We start from the raw sequence: 27,038 nt of genomic DNA, 5'->3' as shown, positions 1-27,038 counted from the left end.
CAGAGTGAGGCCTTATATAACATGTGTTGTCTCCTCATTGACTAAAACTTACATAACAGGGTTTTTTTTCTGGTTGTTTTGTGAACATGGGTGGGGAAATTGATGAGTAGTTTTGTTGTTTGGTGTGTATAGTTTTCCTAGAGATGTTCTAGTATTGTCAAGCCCTGTGGCACCCCAGTTGACAGGAAATGAGTGAAAGTCTCTGTAAGGAAGTCCCCAATTACTGTTAACATGTGGCAAGGGAATGCTTCCTGTCTCCTCTATTTTGTGAGAAATTGGACCTCGTGTGTGATGTTCTTCTGGCAGTGCAAGACAATGTCTCTTAGTCCTCCCCTTGGTCTTTATTGTCCTTAAGCAGTAGGTTAATTTATGCCCAGGCGGTAAATCCCTTGCATTATAAGCAGCACGGATGTTTTCTCTATTCGCTTTATGAGGTTTTTTAACATTTATATGAGTTCCCCTAGCCTGTTTATGGTCCCCCAGTGGCTAGAAATTGTGATAGGTATAAACCAAGCCCTGGGTATCCTACTCTGCCTTTGAGAAACGAAAGCCCAGGTGGGCCAATCTGGAATCTTACCTATATGTCGTCATATGGGGAAAGGTTACCTCCCCTTTCTCTGCTTTGCCTGTCCAGAGAATTTGGAGAAAATGGATTCAGTTAATTTTTTCGGTCGCAATGTCAGCACAGGCTTTACAAACAGACTTTTACGATATGGATTTGACAGCACTGCCACAAACCATAAGTAACAGTGTTCATTAATGCCTGATCTGTGATCAGTGATTTCTGATGTGTAGCTAATCATTCAAGTTCACACAGAATTTCTTTCTAAATTGTTTAACACTGGTTATGCATCAGTGAATCAAGCCAGTGACTAAACGATCAACTCCAGATTGTTTCTCTTAGTAGCATGAACAAAAATCTGTTATTTAAATTGTGATTAATCTACAGAGAGCGATCAAATAACACTCTCTTTATAATACTCAAAGCTATCAATCACATATCGCGAGTAAATCTGCACACTTGCCCAAACCTGCCGTTATAATGAATGACACTGTTATGCTGCACAACGGAGCTCTTACTGTATTAATATCGATGTTGTGTTTGCTGTTAGTTGTGGTGAAAGCATTTTGTGAGAGAAATAGCGCTGTAATGATGAGTTCACTGCATTCACGCGATCAACAGACTGTCTGTCTATTCAATGCTCATCACTGCAGCCGTTCATGTGATGGGAAAAGATCTAAAAAATAATGCTATAATCATCATTTTCACAATTCGTTAATCTCGACAGCTGTAATAGTAAAAAAGTGTAGTTAAAGTATTCGAGAGGGGTTTCACATGTAATACGCATTTCAAATGCAAAGATGTCAGCCAATCACAGCCGTGGGCGTTTAACACTGAAGTCTCACAGCATTCAAGCCAGAGGGCTAAAATCAGGATTGAAAATGCCTTTTATTTCTAAATTATGACATTTTATGATGTAAAAACCATACTAACAATATAAGTACACCCCAGGAAACATTATAAAAATAATTAAAAAATCCACGTCATGGGACCCTATTTTTCTGTATATTTTTGGAAGACGAGAAGCCTCACATTGCTTTATCTGAGCCAGTTTTGTGTTATACAACTAGAAATATCTGTTTCAATGAAGTCTATGAAGTGCTGTGTATATGATGTCATGCTGTATATTTATGTATAGTTTCATATACACACAATATTGTACCAAATGACATCTCCAAACAAGCAGAAAGTTGCAAATAAACTCATCGGACACTTTTTTGCCATTACTTTTCACCAGCTGGTCCCAAAGCCATTTTAAGTGGCTGTAAGCTGTCTTTCTTTCAAATAATTGTCACTTGGGTTGATATTTTGTCATATAATATATTGACATTCATACATTTTTAACTGTGGCTTAGCCGTCCAAATACTTTTTTGGGGGATCGCTATCTGACCTTTGGCTTGACCTTGTGTATCCAGAGCCATTCAGATGTTCTCTTCTGCCCTGATTTGGGCTCAACTGGAGCTGGAACATGTCTGGCAGCATGAGTTTTAATCCCAGAGTTCCAATCTGCCAGAGAATGCCTCATCCAATCACTGCTCTGTCCTCTCTGGTGGTCTTGGAATGGAAATGAGTGACAGCATGCCTAGAGCATGTGACACTCACATCGGGGCAGAGGAATATTTATCACCCCAATGGCCATCTTGGGTTCTTTTTTTTTTCATGCATACACATCACTTCCTCATTACGGTTTTGGGTTTTACCTTATCAGGCACATATCGAGCTATCCAGAGACCTGTTTGACTAGTGTTAACAAGGTGGGTGCCCTGAATAGATATATAAATATATGAAATGTGTACTTTTGACTGCTTGTGTGCCTCATTACTGTAGTTGTATTTGTTGTGACACACAAAATGCACAGATCCTGTCACAGATATTTTTATGCAAGACATGCACATGACAGCGCTGCACCTTGAAGACGCGATTTATGTAATGGCACCTATCAGCCGCATGAGGTGGGATGGCTGTGTGTCTGTGTTTAACTGGATAACCCGCCCCATGGCATCTGCGAAAGCCCTGCAGAGAGGCAGATCCCTTCAGTGTCATTGCCAGGAGGGAGGAGACATCTGTCATTTGCAGCGTGAAATTCATTCAGCACGCCTCTCACTGTACTCGGCTCAGCAGGGACCTCGGCTCACCATGGGTTCCCAGGTGAGCAGGTAGAGCAGTTTAAGCTCACAGCTGCGTCCTGTGGAGACATAGCGGAAATATCATAGGGACCTACTGGAGAAACACCGGAGGCTGGGATTTAGTTACAGTTATTACAGCGCAGCTTTGAATGAGATTTTGTGTGTTGTTTAGAATGAAGAGCCCCTGGTGTTGAGGAAACGGCCACACTTCCAGTGGTACAGCGGTCCCGTTTCGTGTTCCTTTCAGAGCGGCCATTGTTCCCATTGTGGGAGCACAATATTAAACCAATTTCCATGCAGATGAGCTGTTCTATAACACTCAGATCAGCACAATGCGCCGATCACGTCTTTTTTGTTAGCATTTCATCAACACGTCAGCTCGTACTAAGAACTGCAATAAATCTTATTAAACCAGAGTTCCACCGTCTTCCAGTCTGCAAAGTTTAACAATGACGCTCTGGTAAAACATCACCCTTTAATGAGTCGGCCTCTGTAGATTTACATTTACATAAGAGTTGATTTAACATGTTAATTTACTGCAAAAATAATAATAAATTAACTCATTGATCGCTGTTTTTCAGCAATACGTGGTGCAGTATACTAGCACCTTAAAAATAATAGATTATTTTAAAATATACAGAGTGACTCACATATTTAACTTCCATTCTGATATTTTTGGGGGATTATTTAATGTTTTTTAAAGTACCTTTCAAAAGTTTAGGGTCTGCATATTTGATCAGAAATATAGTTAAATATAATTAAAATATTATTTATTCCAGTCTTCAAAGTCACATGATCCTTCCGAAATCATTTTAATATGCTGATTTGGTACTCAAGAAACATTTTCATATTATTGTCAATGCTGAAAACAGTTGTTCTGCTAAAAGGGATAGTTCACCCAAAAATGAAAATAACCTGAGGAGTTACTCACCCTCAAGCCATCCTAGGTGTATATGACATTCTTCTTTAAGACAAATACAATTGGAGTTATTATAAATATTTCCTGGCTAATCCAAGCTTTATAATGGCAGTGAATGTCAGCCCAAAATTTAAAGCCCCAAAAAGTGCATCCATCCATTATACAGTAAAAGTAATCCACACGGCTCCAGGGGGTTATTAATAAAGGCCTTCTGAAGCGAAGTGATATCCATATTTTAAATATCCATATTTTAAATCTTTATAATGTTAAATATTAACCCATTCTCACTCCCAAGGTGTCAAAATCCGAAGCATGGTCAAGTGCTTTCCACGTCACATCGAAGACGCTGAAGGCTCCCCTAGGCGTCACTATATCGATGCGCTAGGTGCTTCATTCATTTCAGTTGTTTACCCAATGCGTCAGATCAAGACGCATTTTATTCTTTGAATTTGTAAAAGCAGACATGATTTTATTAATATTTTAAGGTTACTTTTATATTTTGGAGCAGCTAACCCAACTCCTACCCTAAACCTACCCACTTCTAAACAATATAAAACAAACGTAAATGCAGGCAAATACAAGTACAGTCACAGGTATTTATTGCAAAAACTGCCCAAAAACAGTATAAAAGTATTATCTCATGTTGCATTCCAAGTCTTCTGAAGTCACACGATGTCTTTACGTAAGAACAGAGTTGATCTTAATGTTTTAATCGCTGAGATGATGATCCCACCACTCTGTGAACGCACTCATTCATATTTCATTCAAATAATACACACGACTCTTTAGCATGACGCTATCGGTCACAAGACACACGAGAGCCACTGACATTTTACAATCAGAGCTGACGTAATGATGCAATTGCTCACGAGACACACGAGAGCCAATGCAATTTCACTATGAAAACTGACGTAACGGACGGCAATATTTGAAATTGAATGTGTTCATGCTCTTCTGCGGATGGAGGCGCTGATCGCTTTTGGGGATTTCCTTCACACAAATCAATCAATCTGTGTTTTATATACCACACAAATGGTAGGTTTAGGGATGGAATGGGGTTGGGTAACATGTTAAACCGTGTCTATATAGCGTAAATAAAATTGTAATAATAAAATTCTCATTGAAATGAATGGAGCACTCAGTGCGTCAATTTAGTGACGCCTAGGGGAGCCTTTAGTGTCTTTATTGTAACGCGGAAAGCACTTGACCATGCTTCGGATTTTGACGCCTTGGGAGTGAGAACGGGTTGTAAACATCTAGCTTCCGCCAGATCGCCTTCTGTATTCAATTTACAAAGAAAGTGTAATGCCTTTTCCAGTTCAAAACGCTTATGCTACGTCCAACGTCATGCCAGTAATGCTTTTTCCGTAAGTTTAATACGGAAGGCGATCTGGCAGAAGCTACAGTATACTTCGAAAGTTTTAAAGGGTTAGTTCACCCAAAAATGAAAATTCTGTCATTAATTACTCCACCTCCACGACGCATGCGCGAGAACATGACGCAGATCCGGCGTTCGGACATATGACCCAGAAGCGATTTGTTTACGAGCAGAGGAAGACGCGCATGTCTAAGCTGTTGGATTCTACATTGATCGTGCTTTAGGTCTCGGCGTAGTGCTCAAAATGGGGCTTAAGTGTGTATTTCATGGATTCCCGAACGCCGGCGCTACGTCATATTCTCGCGCATGCGTCGTGGAGGCACACACGGAAGTCGAGAACAAGTTGGATAAAGGTGTTATTTTGATTTTTTTTTGCGCACAAAAACTATTGTCGTTGCATCGTAAAATTATTGTAGAGCCACTGTGGTGAGATAGACTTTGTAACGACGTTTTAAGTGCCTTTCATGGATCTTGGAAGTGTCAATGTACTGAATGCCAATGGAGGCCTATCTGAAGCCTTTCTCAGCCATCAGCTTTCAACTAAAATATCTTCATTTGTGTTCCGAATATGAACGGAGGTCTTACAGGTGTCCAACGACATGAGGGTGAGTAATTAATGACAGAATTTTCATTTTTGGGTGAACTAACCCTTTAAATATGGAATTACAATTTTGTGGAAACCATGATAATAAAAAAAAAACTGGATTTTTTGATGAATAGAAAATTCAATAAAACAGTAAAGAGTAAAGATACTGTCACATTTAATGCATCCTTGGTGAATAAAAGTATTGATTTTGTAAACTGACCAACCCCCCTACTGAGAAGGAAATCTTTTCTTCTTCTTTTTCTTGATTTTTTCCCATTGTGTTCCCTGGGATTCACACACATGACATTGGTCTTGTTAGAGCCATGTTCCACACGTTGGGCTAAAATGATCCTTCATTTTACACACCTGTTAGCGCTAGTTTCTATGTAGTCTGGTCACCATTCACAAGATGAAAGCAGGTCGATGGCAAATAAAAGTTGTTTACAAAAGCTTTCTTGCCCAGGGTAAGACAGCGTGTTTTTGCCGGGTTTGTATACTTTGCACACAGAACTAGATTAACTGCTGGGCACGCAATATTTGAGCACATATAAAGGAAGACACAGGAGTGTGGCTGTAAATATTGTATATAGGGGCTGTGCACCCCATGGCTATGTTTGTTTAGAGTGCTGAATACACTTCATGCATTTTCAAGAGAGCGACACATTCTATATCCATAGTGACCACCTTAAATCTTCAGAAGACACAAGTTGAGAGCAAGTGTATTGATATGTGCTGTTTGAGCCGATAAATAGTTGTCCGTCACATTATTGGCATGTATGACATAAGTGTGTGCTTTGCGGGTAGCTATTTTGCTGTCAAATCGCTAATATTAGGCCTGTCAACCTTTCTCAGGTTATGAAATAATGGCTCAGAATATGGGTGGTCGTAGAGCGAGACAAAACTCCTGTTAAGTGATAGGCGGAGGAGGGAATAGAAGAATAAAAAAATAACGATGCCAGAGAGTTTTTGACCACATCTGAAAGGATGACAGCAGTGGGTGTCTCCTGAAATGCCAAATAGTGAAGGAAAAAAAAGACAATACAAACATACAATTTATTTCTATGTACATATACACTACCATTCAAACGTGTGGTGATTTTTTTAATGTATTTTTATGCCTTTTTTCATAGTTTTAGATAATATTAAATTAAGCATAAATTTTTTTCAAAGAAAAAAATACTATTTATTTATCTATTTGTTTGAGTTCAGTCTGATCTGTTGATCAGTCTGAAGCCAAAGTTAATTGGTGTCCATACAGTATGTAGAAATATAGACAAGGGCTGCTTCTACCTGAAGCCTCATTTTCAGTGCGACTGTGGCAGTGATCTAAGGTCACGATCGGATTAAGCCATTGAGTGTGTGAGTGTGTATGTGTCTGTGCGTATCCTCAGGCAGCAAAAAGTGATTCAGGAGTGCTCTATAAATAACCGCAGCTCAGTTAGGCCCGAGGGATGGGGTGCCACTCTGCTGAAGTGAGCTGAGTGAAGGTAGGGAGAAGGCCAGGGCCTCCATGTGGAACCGCAGCAGACGGCGTGCATTGTTTACACTCTGTAGGGATCCTCCACCTTACTCGCTCATACACTTGTAGGTTGCACCTCTCTCCAACCTCTCTTGATCCTGTTTGCCTGCTCGGATGCACTCATCTGTGATGTGGCAGTGATCAAATTTGACTGATTGAAGCTCGGGCATGCTTGTCATACAATGAATTTGAGTAGATTTCTGATATCTGAGGCTGGTTTGAACGTGAAAGGTGTCTAAGGAAGGGGCATTTCCTACAAGGAGGCAAGAGAGGCTACACTCTCAGAAAAAAGGTACAGAAGCTGTCACTGAGATGGTACCCTTCAAAAAGGTTCTAATATGTACCATTTAGGTACTAATATGTACACTTTTGGAACCAATATTAACCTTTGAGGGACTAATATGCACTCTTTACGTACAAAGGTGTGCCTTTTGAAAAGGTGACCCCCCCCCCCAGTGACCGTGTTTGTGCCTTTTTTTCTGAGAGTATATGGAAGCATGATTCCGCCACAGAATAAAACATTTGAAAAGATAATTGCGACTTTTGCGAGTTTACATCTTGCAGTTCTGACATTTTTCCTCAGAATTCGATTCTAACACTGCATGAAAAGTGGGATTTTCGTCAGTATGTGGCACTGTAGATTGCCGTGAAACTTCAGGTTTATGACTGTGCACGGCAATTTGCAGGCAACACCGAAACTGCCGTAAATTGACGGAAATTGACGTGGGCCTTGCTTGGCAGTTGTCCCCCCATGACCCCCCCTCCCCTTAATTCTAGGGGACGCTTTATCATGTAAATGAACATGCTGTGAGCTACACAAATGCAAATCAGAGTAGCAGCAGGGGGAGTTTTATCTAGGTTCTGAATTTTTTAAACTAAAACATTTTTCAGTTAAATGTACTCGTTTTAGTTCACATTACTAAAACATATTTTTAGGGCAACCAGTTTGCTCCAATTTTTTAAGTAGATTCAACTTGTCCGGGCAAACAGAGTAGATTAATTACTCTGTATGTCATTAGCAATAACCATGTAAAAAAAAAAAAAATACACACAAAATAAAAAGTTACGGTGTTATGCCTATATGTAATTGAAGCACTTTTGCCACACCCATTAACTTAAATAAAGTGAAAATAAATATAATAGGTTTTTCTGGAGCTCCTTGGTGGTCTGAAACCTCAATGAGGTTGAAGAATATAGGGATAAATTAAGCCCCTCTGTGGACTGATTTTAAAGTTCTTTCCCCCCCCCCAAAAAAAAAAGAATTCTTACCGACCCAAAACTTATGAACGGTAGTACAATGTTAAAAAATCGTTCTATTCCAGATCAAAGAATCCTAAAAAAAAATGCTTCCAACATTGATAATAATCATAAATGTTTCTTGAGCAGCAGATCATCATATTAGAATCATTTCTGAAGGCTCATGTGACACTGAAGATTGGAGTAATGATTCAGCTTTGCATCTCAGGAATAAATTACATTTTAAAATATATTCAAACAGAAAACTGTTATTTTACATTTTAATAATATTTCACAATATTACAGATTTATTTTGTACTTTTAATAACATAAATGCAGCCTTGGTGAGCAGAAAAGACTTCTTTAAAAACATTAAAAAATCTTAATGATTCCAAACTTTTTACTGGTAGTGTAGATCACATCAAGGATTACTCTTTTGCCTTAAGTCGACTTGCGTAGGCCATCTGCCGGAAGCTATTTTTTGATTAGAGTTAAAGTAAAAGTACCCTCAAGTAAATCTACTCTTAAAAGAACAATTTTTTCGAAAAAAATGCTCAAGTAAATGTAACGGAGTAAATGTACTTCGTTACTACCCACTTCAGTGACTATCAGTGTTTCCATCAGTCCAGTGTTTACCTAATTTTGATGAAAATAAGTTCACTTTTAAAAAGATCAGCTGAGCATAAGTTCACAAATAAAATATAGATCTGAAATATAATCTGAATCTTGTTACTGCATTCTATATAGTTATTAATTTGGAATAAATGGTAAAATCTACCTTGATGAGAAATATACTTGTTTTTTAATAACATTAATTATATTGTTAATAAAAAATACATAATATAATTCTTTTTTTTTTACTGTAAGTAATGTTTATTTAACATGGAAAATAATAATAAAAAATACATAAAATATATACATATTTTTTCTTTCTGTAAGTAATGTTTATTTAACCTGGAAAATGTGTCAAAATTAAGTGGAACTGGAACATGAATTTACAAAAAATAATCAGTGAGGACTTTGCCTCCTCATTTCAGAACATCACTGCGCACCACTGATTCAATGTATCCTACTGTTACGGGCAGCAAGGTTTGCACATAGACAGACTTAGAGGGCGGAGATGGTTCTCATCCACCCAGATCCTCTTCCTCCTCTCCAGATGGTATGTGGCCATTGTTGTACTCCAGTGTCTTGGTGGTAATATGTGGAAGAGATTCAATAAACTACCCTGAGCTGGATGTGCGTTTCCCCCATGTGGCCTTTTTCCTTAATAAAAGCACATTTATCTGGTTTCCTGTCTCTTTCCACATTCTCATAGCAGAGGTAGTCGTCAAGACAACAGGGCGGACAGGCATCCATGATGGATATTCTTTCACATGGGAGTTCAGGTCCATTTTGATTAGGAGGTAAATTCATTATAGGCCCACATATATGTGCCATGCCAGCTGAATGTCTCATTTCCTTCATCACCACAGCGATGCATGGCATTCTTCAACAGTGCATTTCAGATTCTTTAGATTTTTAAATAAATGGACTACAAAAACTGTGCGTGTGTGTGCGTGCTTGTATGTATGTATGTATGTATGTATGTATGTATGTTTGGAAAACAAATGACAATATATCCACAATACATACAGTATATATTAGGATAATGCATTTAGATTTTTTGTTTATATTTTTCCAGATTTTCTTTTTTATATAATATACGATATGTTTAAATATATACATAGTTTGATAATATATTTAAATAAATGTAGTTTAAATAAAAAGGTATAAATACTTTTTTATACATTATCAGAATTTTTAGCCTTATTTTGCCTTGTTTTTTTGTTTTTGTTTTTTTTATCATGATGTTATCCAAAAAAATGTAAATGAAATTACTTACTTATTTAAGACATAAATAGAAAATAGATTAATTGAATTCATATAACGTTCTAAAATAAAGCTACTTATATTTGCCTTAATGCTTTAAATTGTGAAAAACACCCACAGAAAAAATATAGAAAATCTCTGGAAAGAATGTGAAGACAAAATGTATTATGAAGTATAGTGAGCAGAGAAAGACCACAGGAAACTGTGTCTTGGGATGTTCTATCAAACATCTATATGAGAAGAGAATTCCCATCATGCTCATTCATTTGTTTACTTCATATTTTCCATTTATTCAATTCCATTGTACAGTGGCACCTTGTGTTTCCTACTATGCTCTTGATGTTCTCATTACTGTCCTCTTCTCTTGTCATGATGACAAAGTGGGTGACAGTGTCTATTTTTTCGAAAGGCCCATTTCGCGTTTCTATTTATCAGAGAGAATGTCAGAACCTTTACTCCGCCTCTCCAACTCATCATGTACTCGCCGTTTTTAGCATACGCTCGCTGCTTATCAAATATGTTCATATGTGCTTGAATAAACACAAGCACTCTCTCATTTCATAATGCATGTAAACAGAGCTAACCCTTCACCTTGTATTTTTCCATAATTATAGATTTTTATTCTTATTCAGTCTCCATTAGGGTTAAAAAAGCAGTTTCAGTTAAAAAAAAACACGCTTATATATGTTTTATTTCTCATTATCATTGTGGTTATCTAATGCAGTTCACTGTGATTTATGAAACAAGATACAGGTTATTTCACGTTATGGCTGTACATTGAATGGCAGAATATGTTTTTTTCATATCAATCTTTAGAATGGTTGCTGGATTACACTTGAAGAAATACAGGTAGAAGCGTCGCAAGCTGTAGCAATGCTGCAACCATTTAAATCAAGTTCTGAAACCACCAAAGGAATCTGTATCCAGCTACTGGGAGCACTTCACATTTTCTAAGACATGTCAGACAGAAACTTGCTTGCATCTCACCTTTTAAAGCATTTTTAAAGCATTATTGGAGTCAACTACAAAAGCAGCAGGATCAACCTGAGGGGAAAACACAACTATCAAACATAGGTTTGCTTTTAGCGACCGACCTTTCAATGTCACCACTCCCCTGTAAACTTATAGCAAAATGTAGTGGGACCAGCCGCATCGTCGAATACTTGCAAGACAGCCAGATGGTCAGAGTGATCTTCATGCATTGAGTGTAATGATCACGCGTTCCTTGGATGCTTTCTAAGTGGTGTCACAAGTGGTTGACAAATTGGGCACTTTTATATAGTTATATAGTCATCATATTTGTTGTGGACAATGTGGACATACCTTTGGAAGTGTGTGTACATTAATGACAATTTTTTTTCTCTTTTTGGTGTTTAAAATGTACATTGCAGCAAAGAATATTTTTACGACTTTTCTGGTACATCAACGTGATGTTTCTGCGTTATGAGCAGGGCTGGACTGGAGCTAAAATTCGGCCCTGGACAAATCCAGCCCATGCGGCCCACAAATTCCCCAGTGAATGCTTTAGCTATAGGGTAAAGGCCTTAAATGAAAAATAAATGGATAAATAAAACTAGGACAGGGACTTTAGTAATATAAATGCACTTGACAAACTGTGGCATGGCAATTTTTTTTTGTTTCTGTTTTCCACCTGTATTTACACTGTTTTATCATTGATTTTATTGTTAGGTTTAGTAACTTGCGATTTTGTGACATCTGAAGTTCATTTTCTACTCAAAATGACACATTCATACTCAAATCGATCTATCGAATGTTACCGTCATCGCGTATTGTGTACCAAGTCTGTGTTCATATGCCGCATTAATTACTTCTATTATGAAGATATGGTGTCTAATATCTATTGTATTATTTTCTTAGATGTTTCCAAGTAAAGCATGCACTTTAAAATCATGGTTGAATTCTTTGTTATATTATTTGAGTTAAAAGTTTTAAAAGTTAAATTTACTTAACTTAGTTAAGTCGTTTTTACTTCATTCTATATGTGAAATTAAATTAAATGTATTAATATCCACTCAATTACTTCATGAATGATAAGTTCAATAGTAAGTAGATTTTACTTGATAACAACAGGTTAGTACAGAGCAGTAGCAGTGAAATTTACTCAAAATGTGTTAGTGCAAATTGTTACGAGCTTGTAAAGTAAAGTATTTTTTTCTGTGTGTACTGTACTTTAGTAAAATTACAAAATATTGCTGTAAAAATAAACTACAAGTTTAATTCAATGTTACTGTAAAAAATACGTCTCAGGTTACGTATGTAACCTCTGTTCCCTGAGAACAGGGAACTCGCAGAATTCCTAGAACGCATACAGGGAATGCCATATGCGTTCTAGGACGCAGTGCGAGTTCCCTTTCGAAAGGGAATGTCTCAGGTTACGTATGTAACCGCTGTTCCCTGTGAACAGGGAATGAGACACTGCATCCTAGAACGCATATGGCGTTCCCCGTATGCGTTCTAGGATGCAGTGCGAGTTCCCTTTAGAAAGGGAGCTACAAATTACTGTATTTCACATACAACAAAAATTGCTTTGCAGTATTATACTGTAATCAATTTTACAGCAATTAACAACATTTTTACAGGATGTTATTGGCAACTTTTTTGCCATTAAATTCCTGTAAATTCTACAGTACATTTTTACAGTGATTTTGAGCAAGGATGCCGTAAAGTAAATTTCTTCTATTAAAGGTCTCATGGCATGAATTTTTTTTATTATTTTATAATGTTTCCTGAGGTGTACTTATATTGTTAGTATGGTTTTTACATCAAAAAAATGTAATAATTTAGAAATAAAAAGCATTTTTCTATACTGATATTAGCCCTCTGGCTTGAATGCTCTGTTTCAAGGGGCGTGTCTGCTGTGAGACTTCAGTGAAAACGCCCACTGTTGTGATTGGCTGACATCTTTGCATTTGAAATGAGTATTAAATTATGTGGCGGAGGGGATGTGGTTTAGCGAGATCTGCACGTACTGCCAGAGAGAGAGAGAGAGAGACGCATGTGGACCAGAGAGACGCAGAGCTGGAAAAAGCTTGCTGAGAAAGTTGTTGAGAGCGCGGGTTTATTTTGTTTGTATCTGAGAGTTCTGAATAAACACGAGTCCCAGTCACGCGATTTGTCGTCTTCCTCCTTATTCTACGAACTTTCTAACATGTGGAACCCCTCTAAACTACGTTTTTTTTTTACCCTCACAGCCGTCGAGATGAACGAATCGTCAAAGTGTTGACTATAGCATTATTTTATGATCTATTTCCATCACATGATCAACTGCAGTGATGAGCATTGAGTAGACAGACAGTCTTTTGATCGCGTGAATGCAGTGATCTCGTCATCGCGTTTTCTCTCACAAAATGCTTTCACCACAACTAACAGCAAACACGACATCGACATGATGCAGATACACTCGCGACGTGTGATCCGAACATTATAAAGAGTGTTCTTTGATCGCTCTCTAGTTTAATCATTTAAATAACAGATTTGTTTCATGCTACTAACAGAAATGATGTGAAGTTGATCGTTTAGTCACTGGCTTGATTCACTGATGCATAAACAACAGTATTAAACGATTTCAAAAGAAAGTCAGCGTGAACTTGAATGATTAGCTACACATCAGAAATCACTGATCACAGATCAGGCATTAATGAACACTGTTACTCACTGTTTGTGGCGGTGATGTCGAATCCACTTGGTAAAAGTCTGTTTGTAAAGCCTGTGCTGACATCGCGACTGATAAACTGAATCCATTTTCTCCTAATTCTCTGGGCGGGCAAAGCAGAGGAAGGGGAGGTAACCTTTCCTTGTATGACGACATAACAGGGAAGATTCCAGATCGGCTCGTCTGAGCTTTCATTTTCTCAGCCAGAACTCGATTTACACCTATCAAAATTTCTAGCCACTTGGGGACCATATACAGTCTAGGGGAACTCATATCAATGTTAAAAAAAACTCATAAAATGAAAATTTCATGCCATGGGACCTTTAAATGCAGTGCAATATGCCCAATTACCAATCCAGCCCTGATTATGAGGAAGAGATGGAAGGGCTAGAAAATATTCTTAACCCAAACAATTTTACGCTTAAAAGGACTCTTGTTTCAGGTGTATTAAAAATATATCAAATCATGCTGAAATTGCTCTGGAATAGCTCACTGTTATTGTGAGTTTTAGAGATGCATTATGTAAGCATTATCATATACGCTTGAATTGTTTATCCCCTGTATTCATTGTGCCCATAATTCCTTTCAAAAAAGAGAATTCCAGCAATTATGAATCATTGTGTGTTGTAGTGGCTGCAGGCATTTAGTGTGAATCTCTAGAGGACTAGAGGTTATTGTGGCCGTCCTACACTCATTTGTGAGGGCAGCGTGAATTGTTTGTTCAAATCAAACCAATTTAACATTGTCCCCGTGGCGCCGTTGTTCTCCACACAGAGGAAAACCAATCGCAAATCCACCTAGGACTGATTTACAGCGCCGGGGGACCAGATTAAGAGGCCATAGATTGCATCTCAAGTGTTCGCCGAAAGAAAGACACCTGTCCCGCCAACAATTCCACCGCTTCAAAAGCAGGCATTAACACTTCCATTAAAATCTGTCACCCCTCTTTCTCCTTCTTCGCTCTGTGCTCTGAAGAGAAATCGCAGTCATTCAAATGCTAAGCGACTTTCTCTCCCCTGTGGGTATTAGCGCAAAAAGAGCGGCGCTCAATCATTTGCCAAGAACGTCAGGGAGGGGAAAAAGACGCAAAATGAGCCAATGGTGCAGCGAATATCCCTCACCTTTGCAATATCTCTTCACATTTCATTACCTTTCCTGCGCCGCAGACCAACAAAATGCAGCAAAAAAGTCAGTCATCATTAGATCGTTCCCTTATAGTGCACTAAATTCCTAATGCCATATATGTAAGTGTCTCGCTGATTTCATCACGCTCTGCAGGTTTCCGAGAGCTCATTTAAATTCATCTCTTCACAAGCTCTTAAATAATATACCAATAATAACTCTAAACGGATCAATGGGATCGTTTTAAAGTGTGAGAGCTAACTTTGCCTGTGGGCATCAAGCTCTTGTACTGTCTCATCTCATTATTTATGTATTGGGGTCTATGGAATATCCACTTCATTATAAGACACATCTTTTTATTAATGTTTTATTCTTATTTCTTAACAGGTTACTGACGGTGGCACTATTAAGCAGAAGATTTTTACGTACGATGCTATGTTCAATACCAATTACTCCCATATGGAGGATTACCGCAGACGGGAAGACCTGGTGTATCAATCGACGGTCCGGTAAGAGTCATTCATTGATTTTCACAAAATCAAATATTTATGTCATCTGACCACTTTTGTCAGTGACAGATTAATCATTGTTTAAAATGTTGATGCATGTTGTCTGAGCCATAACGCATTAGACTTGTTTATTTCCTATTGGCTTTTAAAGGTCCCATGGCATGGCATTTTTCTATTATTTTATAGTGTTTCCTGAGGTGTACTTATATTGTTAGTATGATTTTTACATCATAAAATGTCATAATTTAGAAATAAAAGGCATTTTTTCTATACTGCTGTTTGCCCTCTGGCTGAATGCCCTGTTTCAAGAGGCGTGTCTGCTGTGAGACTTCAGTAAAAACGCCCACTGTTGTGATTGGCTGACATCTTTGCATTTGAAATGAGCGGAGGGGGCGTGGTTTAACGAGGTCTACGACGCACGAGCTGCTGCCAGAGAGACGGATGGACCTGAGTTCACTTCTCATCAGTTCATGTCTCAGTTCAGGGTGAACTGTTGTAGTTACTAGAATATACTTCAGGTTATTAGTTTATTTCTAGTCGGAGGGGCTGTCACTCATGTCAGAAAGTTAGTAACTTTAGTAAATTATGGATCAGCGCTGACTCGAGACGCGAACCGTTTAGAACGATTCAGTCCGATTTGGTGAACTGGTTCGGTTCACTAAAAAGAACCGATTCAAAAGAATGATTCGTTCGCGAACCGGACATCACGGAGACGGAGCGATTGCTAACAAAGTTATTTATAGTAACTACTGAGTTGTGAGAGCGCTGTCTGTCTGTCTGTCAGCGCGAGTTTATTGTGTTTGTATCTGAGAGTTCTGAATAAACACGAGTCCCAGTCACGCCGAGTCCGTCTTCATCATTATTACCAACTTTGTAACACATGCAAAGTACCATTACAGCTGTCGAGATGAACGAGTTAGTAAGTTTGATTAAAGCATTATTTCTAGATATGTTCTAATCATATGAAAAGCGTCAGTGACGCGCATTGAGTAACTTACACAGCGCAAACAAAGACACAACAGCAGTAATCGAATGTAATCCAGTTTATTGTGGGGAAAGCTGGCTAACCCCTTCTGCTTAATCTCACGCCGCGTTTGGTGCCTCCGCTGTGGGCCAGATGCAGTACTGGGGGTCGGGGATGTTGAAGGCCGAGCTTCGGCGTGCGTGAGGTTTATCTCTAAAGATGTGGCTCTGCCGATGTTAAGCAGAAACTCCCGACTGTATGCACATTTAAGAACAGATAGACGCGACGAGGACGTACAAAAACACTGACTCACAAGATAGAAAACACGAAAACACCGTTCTGTCGGGAGAGAGAGAAGCCGCAGTGTGTGCACGAATAATAAATAATTAGCTACACATAAGAAATCACTGATCACAGATCAGAAGGAACTGAAAAAAGACTTCTGTTTTCATTTGTACATCCAAACACTGAGAAACTGCCAGCATTCACTCGTTCACAACCCATGATCTCTCGAGCGTTTGCATGGGCGTGCCAGATTCTCTGGGCGGAGGAAAGGGAGGTAACCGTTCCTGCTTGGACGTCAAACCAGGAGACTTCAGGATTGGCTCGTCTGGCCTGTCATTTTCTCAAAGGCAGAGAAAGACAGCCAGAACTCGGGTTTACACCGATCAACATTTCTATCCACTTGGGGACAATATTCAGGCTAGGGGAACTCATATTAATGTTGAAATACCTCATAAAATGAAAATTTCATGCCATGGGACCTTTAACATTAATATAAAGAGCAATTTGTTGGCTTCCTTCTGAATTATCTTTGACTTTCTTATGTGTGCATCAGAAGAGCGTCTTTGTCGATGCGTTTCATGGTATTTTCAGTGTCTTGCATCATAAGTGTTACATATTTTAAGATGTCTTGTCGTGTTAAAATTATATCAACATTTGACACACAGATCTTTTTTAACAATAGACCAACTGGACAAATGTGTGGGTGGGATTATCATCTCAGATTTGCTTCTCATATATGCTAATATTTAATTCTGTTGCACTCCAAATAGTGGTTTGGTTTCGTGTACTGTATGTCGCTTCCATAAAGACCTAAAGAAGTTACGCTTTGTAAGTAAATCTTAATCAGTGACCTGATTAAGAAACTTTTCCTCTGTATCCAGTATGTTCTTGTATATTTTCTCCCACTGAGCCCCTAGCCATGCTTTTCAAGCGTTGGGCCCTCAGTAGCAATTTTCCTGCTCCCTATTCAGGAAGCGTCATCTTTGGCCTTCTCTTTCTGAACATCTGCTTTACTGAGGAACAGACGTGTTTCCCAAGTCATCCCTGATACCTGAGGCTCAGCTTCAGGCAGAAAAGCAAAAGCAAACCTGAGAAATACTTTGTCATATATACTCTGCTCCTCACCAAAACATAAGTTTCTTGTCAGACCAAAAGCTAACTATTAGAGGGGAAAAGGGAAGGTTTTGATTACGTGTTCAACCTGCTGCAAGACTAGCTGCACTTTCTACATCGCAGATATCTGCATGTGTGTACCAACTCGATCAGAGTTCTTCAGGTAAAAGGCCTCACTGCCTCCTTGCTTTGCCTGGAAAGTGGGACAGTGCACTGTATGCTGTGTGCACACGCACAGAAACAAACACTCCTACCCAGCAGGAAGTAAATTGACTGTCACACTATAAACAGCAGTAGGGATCACATGTATTGACCTCGCAGTCTCACATAATGCTCGGGAAGGAACCGCAGAGACCGTCAAGCTTCATGTGCAGTCACCTAAATATAAATGCACACACATTGTCTCGAAAATCTTTTTCTTAAAGGCACAGTATGTACGTTTCACCAATAGAGGTTGCTTATTCAAAACAAATCATGGGAGTTGTAGTCTTGACTCTTCACCTCAACAGCCAATGGAAAGGAATCCGACGAACTCAGACAGAAATCATGTTTATCATGTCATTAACGTTACGGTGGTATGAAGCAGGGTGAGGCTGAGAGCCCTTGGAAGTAAATGCTAATGAGAGAGACCTGTACGAAACACCAGCCTTTTCAATACTTGTCTGCAACTGCGAGTAAACAACACTTTTACATTTTTTAGAAGACCATACGGTGAGATTAGAGGGGTGGGTGGGTGGATGGATGGATGGATGGATGGATGGATGGATGGATGGATGGATGGATGGATGGATGGATGGATGGATGGATGGATGGATGGATGGATGGATGGATGGATGGATGGATGGATGGATGGATGGATGGATGGATGGATGGATAGATAGATAGATAGATAGATAGATAGATAGATAGATAGATAGATAGATAGATAGATAGATAGATAGATAGATAGATAGATAGATAGATAGATAGATAGATAGATAGATAGATAGATAGATAGATAGATAGATAGATAGATAGATAGATAGATAGATAGATAGATAGATAGATAGATAGGCTCAAGAACAGTGCGTAGAGAGCTTCATGGAATGGGTTTTCACAGCCGAGCAGCTGCATCCAAGCCTTACATCACCAAGTGCAATGCAAAGTGTCAGATGCAGTGGTGTAAAGCACGCCGCCACTGGACTCTAGAGCAGTGTAGAGACGTGTTCTCTGGAGTGACGATTCACGCTTCTCTGTCTGGCAATCCGATGGATGAGTCTGGGTTTGGCGGTTGCCAGGAGAGTGTACTTGCCTGACTGCATTGTGCCAAGTGTAAAGTTTGGAGGGGGGATTATGGTGTGGGGTTGTTTTTCAGGGGTTGGGCTTGGCCCCTTAGTTCCAGTGAAAGGAACTCTTAATGCTTCAGCATACCAAGACATTTTGGACAATTTCATGCTCTCAACTTTTTGGGAATAGTTTGGGTTAGGCCCCTTCCTGTTCCAACATGACTGCGTGCCAGTGCACAAAGCAAGGTCCATAAAGACATGGATGAGCGAGTTTGGTGTGGAGGAACTTGACTGGCCTGCACAGAGTCCTGACCTCAACCCGATAGAACACCTTTGGGATGAATTAGAGCAGAGACTGTGAGCCAGGCCTTCTCGTCCAACATCAGTGCCTGACGACACAAATGCGCTTCTAGAAGAATGGTCATACATTCCCATAACCACACTCCTAAACCTTGCGGAAAGCCTTCCCAGAAGAGTTGAAGCTGTTATAGCTGCAAAGGGTGGGCCAATATTAAACCCTATGGATTAAGTTTAAGCAGCGGCTATTTACACTAAGTGCAAATAGCAATAGATGCTATTTACACCAAGTGTAAATAGCATACTAAGTAAAAATAGTGATATATTCTATTTGCACCATGTAAAAGTAGTTCTTTGCAATATGTGTAAATAGTTATCAGATGCTATGTATACTTTATTTTGACAGATACATACTATTTGCACCTCAGTATTGTTGTACATAAACAGGATGCAATAATAGCATAGAGTGTAAATGATTATATTTATTCAAATTATTCAATGGATGCCGCCTTATTAGGGCCATAAAAGCCCTCCCTACACCTACCCATAACCCTTCCCAATAAATGCTTTTATTATTATTAAACATGTTGTTAGGCACTTTATTTCCACATTTAGAAAATTTTCTTAATTTTTATTGAAAGCAAATGCCTTTCCGATGTGATTTGCGATGAGAAAAGGGATAAGAGCGAGCTCTGCAAAAGGCGGATTCGAACCCGGGTCGATCGCGTCAAAACCAAGACCCTTAAACCTTGCGCTTTACTGAATGCACCACTGAAGACCTTAAAATGTTTTATTTTTGGCCCAACCAACCATTGTTAGGCAGAGCTAGTGCGAATAGCACTTGCCAACAAGGCACGTTATTTGCACTTGGTGTGAATAGACACTCCGTTAAGTTTATGTGCATGTAAACGGATGGACGGACGGACGGACATTGAATGACACACAAGCGTACACACGTCACTAATCCTTTTTCCTGCAGCCTCCGACACAGCATTCTGTGGGAGATCCCGAGCACCCAGACAGGATATTTCACAGGTATTATCTCTCATTTTCCTTCCGGAGTGGCAAAACGCCACACCAGCAGACCTTGCCACTCTAGTTCAGTTCTCAGCCTTTCGCTTGTAAATAAATACACAAGTAAGGATCTTTCTGAAAACGTAAGCAGAGAGAAAGACATCTTTGCCTGTAGCTGGGCCACAGAAGTTCGCTAGTTTTCACATTAAACTAAGAAAGTAGTGATGCCTGCCTGCATGCTGCTCAGAAGTATGCACATCTCATGGAGTAATGGAGAATAATAACATCATTTTGAACTGCTTATTTCTAATCATTTGCCCGTCCCTTATTTGACCGTTTGAATTCCCTGCATGGAAAACTCAACACAACACAAAGTGTCATATTATTTCAGGCCAAATTGAAATTCTGTGTCTTTTCTAAACTTTCCCCTCACAACCCCCTTCAGGTAGATATATTGTTGAAGGTGTTTGAAAAATTAATTCTGATTCTTTTTAATATTTAATATAAGTCATAATGTTAGGTCTTTCTTGTTCTTCACTAGCTTCTCCTTGTAACTAAGCTGTCAATGTTTTAAGATGGAGAGTTTGAGCTGTCAATCAAATCTCAAACAGGTCTACGGGACCCTCCCCTTGCACTCCAACCTGGCCCTCTTCTCTCATTATCATGGACACCTCAATTCTCCTTCTGTTCCTATGAGACCCAACTGCTTTTGGCAAAACATTCAACTTTATACTCCGAATCAAAAGCACTTACGCCCACCGGGCCCTCCGGGGCCCTTCAGGAGAAGCCCGTTCTTCAATAAAAGCCCCTGATTATCATGCACATCTATCAGATTTTTTTTCATGCCTCTTCACTGAAATGTGACAACAGTGTTAAAAGAGAGAGATGAATATGCTGTGTGTCATTGAGGCATGTGATTTCTCTTTTTAGTCTTGAAGTGAGGACACTCTGTAGTGGGATTTGTATGTGACTATGCATTTTAGCATCTCTAGTATGTCTAGTCCACAGTTTTGTTATTTTTATTTATTCCGTTTTATTTTATGAATATTTAAACATGTATATTTAGTATAATCTACAGTAAAGACTGGATGTATCAGTCAGCCCAATTCATTAACTAAAATGTGTCCACTTGGATTTCATAAGCCTTGTCAGTGAGTACAAGATTTGTAGCTTTATATTTAGCATTTTAGTTTATTTTTTATTTTTATTTATTTAAATTTCATTGGTTTCTGCCAAACCTTAGAATTTTTTTCCACCGAACCGAACCCTAGGCTTGCACTACGCATGCAACTCTGGTCAACGTAATGATGCCGGTGTTGATTACGGGAAGGTGTTTACTAGTGTTTACCTCGCGAGCAGTGACTTTCTACCCGGAAATATTTACCCGGAACTTAATTTAGACCCTGGTTCCAGCCAAAAATCCTTAGTTCCTGGGGAAAGTTCCTGCGGTGGAAACACTGCTTTAATGGACCATTCGAATGCAGGCTGTGAGAAAGTGAAAATGGAACTTGTGAACAGAAAACTGTTCGGCAGTTTATGGCAGTACTTTCAGTCAAAAGGAAGCGATTCAAGTCGAGCTACATGATTAATTTGCCATGCTGATTTATCTCGTGGTGGCAAGGACCCTAAACAATAGCCACTGTTAAAACATTTGCGTATGAAACATCCGAAAGAATACGAGTTGTGCATGAGGGAATCTATAGACAGCAGTCAAAATGCTGGAATAATGTTGCCTATTCTTTTTTTTTTTTTTACAGTTATGGATGTTGTTTACTTCATTAATGTGTTTACTGTGATAATGGACTGAGTATGGGAGTAGAATCCGTGTATCATTCGTTCATTCGATTTTTGATTTAATATTGAAAGTTGAAAAATGAGAAAACAGCTCGTTTTTCGTTTTTTTCAGAAAAACGAGATTTCGACTTGATTTTTCGTTTTTCGTTCAGAGGTAGAAAAATTAATAAACAGTTTGAATATTCGATTTCTACACATAGGCGGTCGGTTCTACACATGGTCAGCCGAAGATCAAACTATTCTGTCATCGGTTCTTCCTCAGTTCCGCACAGCAGAATAAAAGTCATGCGCTTCTGCAGCTGTGCGGATTTTTTAACGCGTTTATTGCAACTACATTTCATATTTTTCTCATCAAACAACCAGACTAAGGAATGGCTCGACACAACCCATACCGGGACGGGGCAGAGCCCAGACAGGGCTTTCTTCTGTGTAGATATTATTCACCTCTTTGCATCAGCTGGCAGTATATGACGACTGTCACAGCCTACCTTGGTTAAGTAAATATTATATATATATATATATATATATATATATAATAATGCGCTGGAATCAGAAAAACCGGAGAACAGAGATATTAAAATACATAGGCTACTCTTCTTTTTTTATGATTTATGTTTTATTAAAATTCATCACAAAAGATTTTCAATAAAGCATGTAATAACTTGCCATTTCGGTTTGTTTCTCAAACCAGTACTATACCTTCAGAGCGCTTGGAATATATAGCACAAGTTGCATAGGATATGGATTATGTTCTTACGATAGGCTATATTTGCATCCGCTTTAAAAAATAAATAGGCCTAAATAAAAAGAGCAAATGCGAACAGGACATTACAGTGATTAAGCCCAAAGTTAATGTGGGTGGGGATAATTAACACAGTGTATAGCCTAACGCATCGTATGCATTTTGTAATAATAAAGCATATTTTATAATTGACCGTATTTGCCAGAAAAGTCGCACCGAGTGTAATTCACACGCCGGGTCATGTTGAGAGAGAAACATAGGATAGCATAGGCTACATTCAGAAAAATACCGGTAAATAAAATAGCCTACAACATTAACATTATAAACACTATTAACACGTAGGCTATGCTATGTGTGTGTAGGCTATTTTACTTCCCATCATGACAAATCCTTAAATTAATGGTATTCAGAAAACAACAAGAATGAAAAATATAAGTAGCCATATAATACAAATATACATAGAAGCCTAGCCTATATAAAATAGTCTATATATTATGCCATTTATTACAAACAACATTTAGTTTAAACACCAAGCCTAATTCATTTATTTGAATTGAAACATATCGACGGTGGGCTCGTCGCTCGTGCATCTTTCATTCGGTTTCCATATTTGCAATGTAACATTTGGATTCTATTATACTATTTATGTAAAGAAGGCTTCGTATTTCAGTCCAGTCCAGTCCAGTCCCATAGGCTAAATCGGCATCTTCACATGTAGAGATATGAGTTTGGAATAACAGCAAGTACTGACTTGCACAGCCTGTACAACAGACAAATTAAAATAAACCAAACTTTTTATATGTTATGTGATCTAGCGAGTCGCCGGTGCTATCACAATTTTTTCCTCATTCGAAACAGTAAAATATTTATTTTATTTGTGTACATTTAAAATGACTACAACATGTAGTAACGTGTAAAATGTAAAACGCACAACATGAACTAAAATAGGCTACAGTGAATACTGGACGCACCTACTTTAAAAAGTCAACATTTCGAAATTTGACGTTAAATGCATTATATAAGTCACTTTGGAATAAATCACGGCATGTTTCATGATAAAAAAAAACGTGACTTTACAATCCGGAAAATATGGTAGGATATAGCAAATTATTTCGCGGACCCCTTGCACTTTCCTGGACTAAAACCGCTGGGCTACACAGAAGAAAGCCCTGTCTAGGCTCTGCCCCGTCCCTTTATGGGTTGTGTCGAGCCATTCGTTAGTCTGGTTGTTTGATGAGAAAAATATGAAATGTAGTTGCAATAAACGCGTTAAGAATCCGTACAGCTGCAAAAGCGCATGACTTTTATTCTGCTGTGCGGAACCGAGGAAGAATCGATGACGGAATAGTTTGATCCTCGGCTGACCAATCAGCAGAAAGGGGCGTATAATTCCCGCCCATGTGTAGAAATCAAATATTCAAACTGTTTATTAATTTTTCTACCTCTGAACGAAAAACGAAAAATCAAGTCGAAATCTCGTTTTTCGTTTTTCTGAAAAAAACGAAAAACGAGCTGTTTTCTCATTTTTCAACTTTCAATATTAAATCAAAAATCGAATGAACGAATGATACACGGATTGAGTAGGAATCGGTATTCAGTTTCGGATTCGACAGTATCTTAACCACGGATTCGGTATTCAGCCGAACCCCAAAATTCTGGATTTGGTGCATCCCTTAAAAGTGCTCAGTTAAATGTGGTAGTTCATTTCCCTCTTGAAAAGTTAAAATACACCCCCCACCCCACCCCCCAAGGCATATGCCTGTAAGTGCAATACTCCCACTGTTTAGTGCAATATCTTCTAAACTCAGGAGATATTTATATTTATATTTATTCATACTACTCACATACTGTTAATATGTTTATAATCTGTAAATGTTTATTCTGACTAAACGTAACTGTTACCTAATTTTTTTTTTAATGCTATTATCATATTTTTATTCTTAGAATTTGTATTACTTTGTTCTTGTTGTGTTTGTATTGTATATGTGCACTGGAAGCTTCCAAACAGAAACATCATTTGTCATACCCCGTTGGCAGATATATTTGCTTGTTTTAACCAAAAACTCACTTCAATTTCATTTTATTTTCCAGAAAATGAGAAAAAATATATAATGTCATTTAACTTATCTAGTAAATGCATCTTGATTTAAGAATTTTTAGATATATTTATACTAGAAACAAGACAAAAAATACTAAATGACAGCATTTTTTGCAGTGCACACATGGCAAAAAGTTAAAAAAAAGAATGTGTATCTAGAATGGCTTTATGGTATTTAGTCTATAAACATATAAATACAAATGAACAAAACTGCAAGTTTATGACAAAAATAGTCTGCAATTTGGCCTTTATTGCTAATTTAATACATGTCTACATTACAAATTAAATAAAATTAGATATTAACCTACATTTGTGACAAATTACCACGGTTACAGGTAGTGTTACCACAGTAAATCCATGATAAATGTTGGTAAATTGTTTGAAAAGTATTTTAACTGCATCGGCTCAGTGTTTCTCCTGATTTGCACGTTAGTGTTGTTGATTAAGTCAGCGCAGTTTAACTGGCTTAAATCAAATGAAATCACAGAGAGATGTGCAGCTTGTACCGGAGACCTCAGCGCCGAACTCGAACACTTCTCATTGGCTGTTTAGTGGCCGCGTGATCGAGACTCTCAGCAGGTAAACACATTTGTTCAGAGAGCTCGCGAGTTGCGCAGAGCACAAGTAGCGCAGTTTCCCTGGCCTAAATATAGTACTGCCACCTTGCGTTGACATTCTGAAACTGCATGATTTGTAAATTATCTGTGGCGGGCCACATATAATATATTTTAATAGACAAGCTGCGGGCCGTTTGAAATTCATCCCCGGGCCGCATTTGGCCCGCGGGCCGGACTTTGGACACCCCTGACTTAACTCAATTAACTGAGTAAGGTCACATGTCTCCCAATTTAAGACACCATCATGGTGATTAGTGTTTTCTTTAGTTGGGCAGTTTGATGACTTTTTAATGTTAGGTTTTCTCTGGCTGCTGTAACTGAGTTTGATATTGCAAGAAAAGCAAGAGAAAACAATCAGATGCTGTCGGCTGTTCAATGATAAGAATATAATCATTGTGTAGTGGCTTAATTCACTGATTTTATGACTGAGTTTAATATGAGCAATATACTTTTGATTCTAGAAAAGAATCCAGCACAGTTTTAATCAGAAAAGCTGAAGGTTTAAAACAAATTGTACATTAAGCACTTTGACCTCCTCTGAGATTTTCTCCCACAGAGATCAAGGATCAGCCTATGAATCTCAACAATGGTGACATGCTTCATGCCGCAATGCATTCTGGGAGCCATGGATGAGTTCCCTTTCGAGAGTACTCTCGTATTGTATTTAGCTAAACGCTAGGGGATATTTCCTTTCCCCGAGATATTGAAGCAAATTTTTATCCTAAAAATACCATATAAACGCAGTGCAACTGCACAGCCGTCAGCAGGAAGCAGCTGTGTGCTGATTGGCTGTGCCGCTGCAACTGCAGGAACCTATGGCGAGCCCGCTTTGGCAGAAAGGACCAATCAGGTCCCTCTAATATTCCCGCCACAAGGGGCAGCAGAATTTGCATAGCCCAGGGTATAAAAGACCCTGTCTCGCCAAGTTCGTCAGATTATTTCTTCTTCAGCGACTCACCTCGCTGAGCTCTGGACCGAAGCCTGCCGTCGACACGCAACCAGCGGAACTCTGCAGCGTTCGGGCTCGGCTCGCCAGTTTCGACCAGAATCCCGTCCCTTGCTCTCAGCCTCTCGAGCCGCGTAAGAAGAAACGCCGCGACCAGAGGCCCCCGGAGCGCTCTGACGAACACGCTGGCCTTTTCCCCGCGTGCCTCGCCATCGCCTGTCATGTTTGCCGAGGAACAGCACAGCTCCCCTCGTCTGGCGGCTGCTACGGTTTCCTTCGGCGGACCGGAAGAGGAGGAGAATGACAGTCTTTCGCTTGCTGCATCTGAAAGCGGGTGGTCGGACACCGTCTCGGAGCACGCTACTTCGACGCGGACTGCCAGCGGCAGCAAAACCTCAGT

At 39.0% G+C, this 27,038-nt stretch overlaps 1 protein-coding gene across 2 annotated transcripts in view; it reads left to right on the top strand.

The window, feature by feature from the left end:
- Positions 1–27,038, top strand: part of igsf21a (immunoglobin superfamily, member 21a) — a 351,578-nt gene that overhangs the window by 213,768 nt on the left and 110,772 nt on the right. For both annotated transcript variants that reach the window (XM_079844847.1, XM_079844848.1), the window contains exon 3: positions 15,382–15,503. In XM_079844847.1, coding sequence (XP_079700973.1) covers positions 15,382–15,503 — 122 coding nt within the window. The remainder of the gene's footprint in view (positions 1–15,381; positions 15,504–27,038) is intronic.

Source organism: Gobio gobio (genome assembly GCF_949357685.1).
Source record: "Gobio gobio genome assembly, chromosome: 19".
In the NCBI taxonomy this organism is placed as follows: Eukaryota; Metazoa; Chordata; class Actinopteri; order Cypriniformes; family Gobionidae; genus Gobio; species Gobio gobio.
Note: the sequence above shows the minus strand (reverse complement) of the source record. Positions and strands in the feature narration are given on the sequence as shown.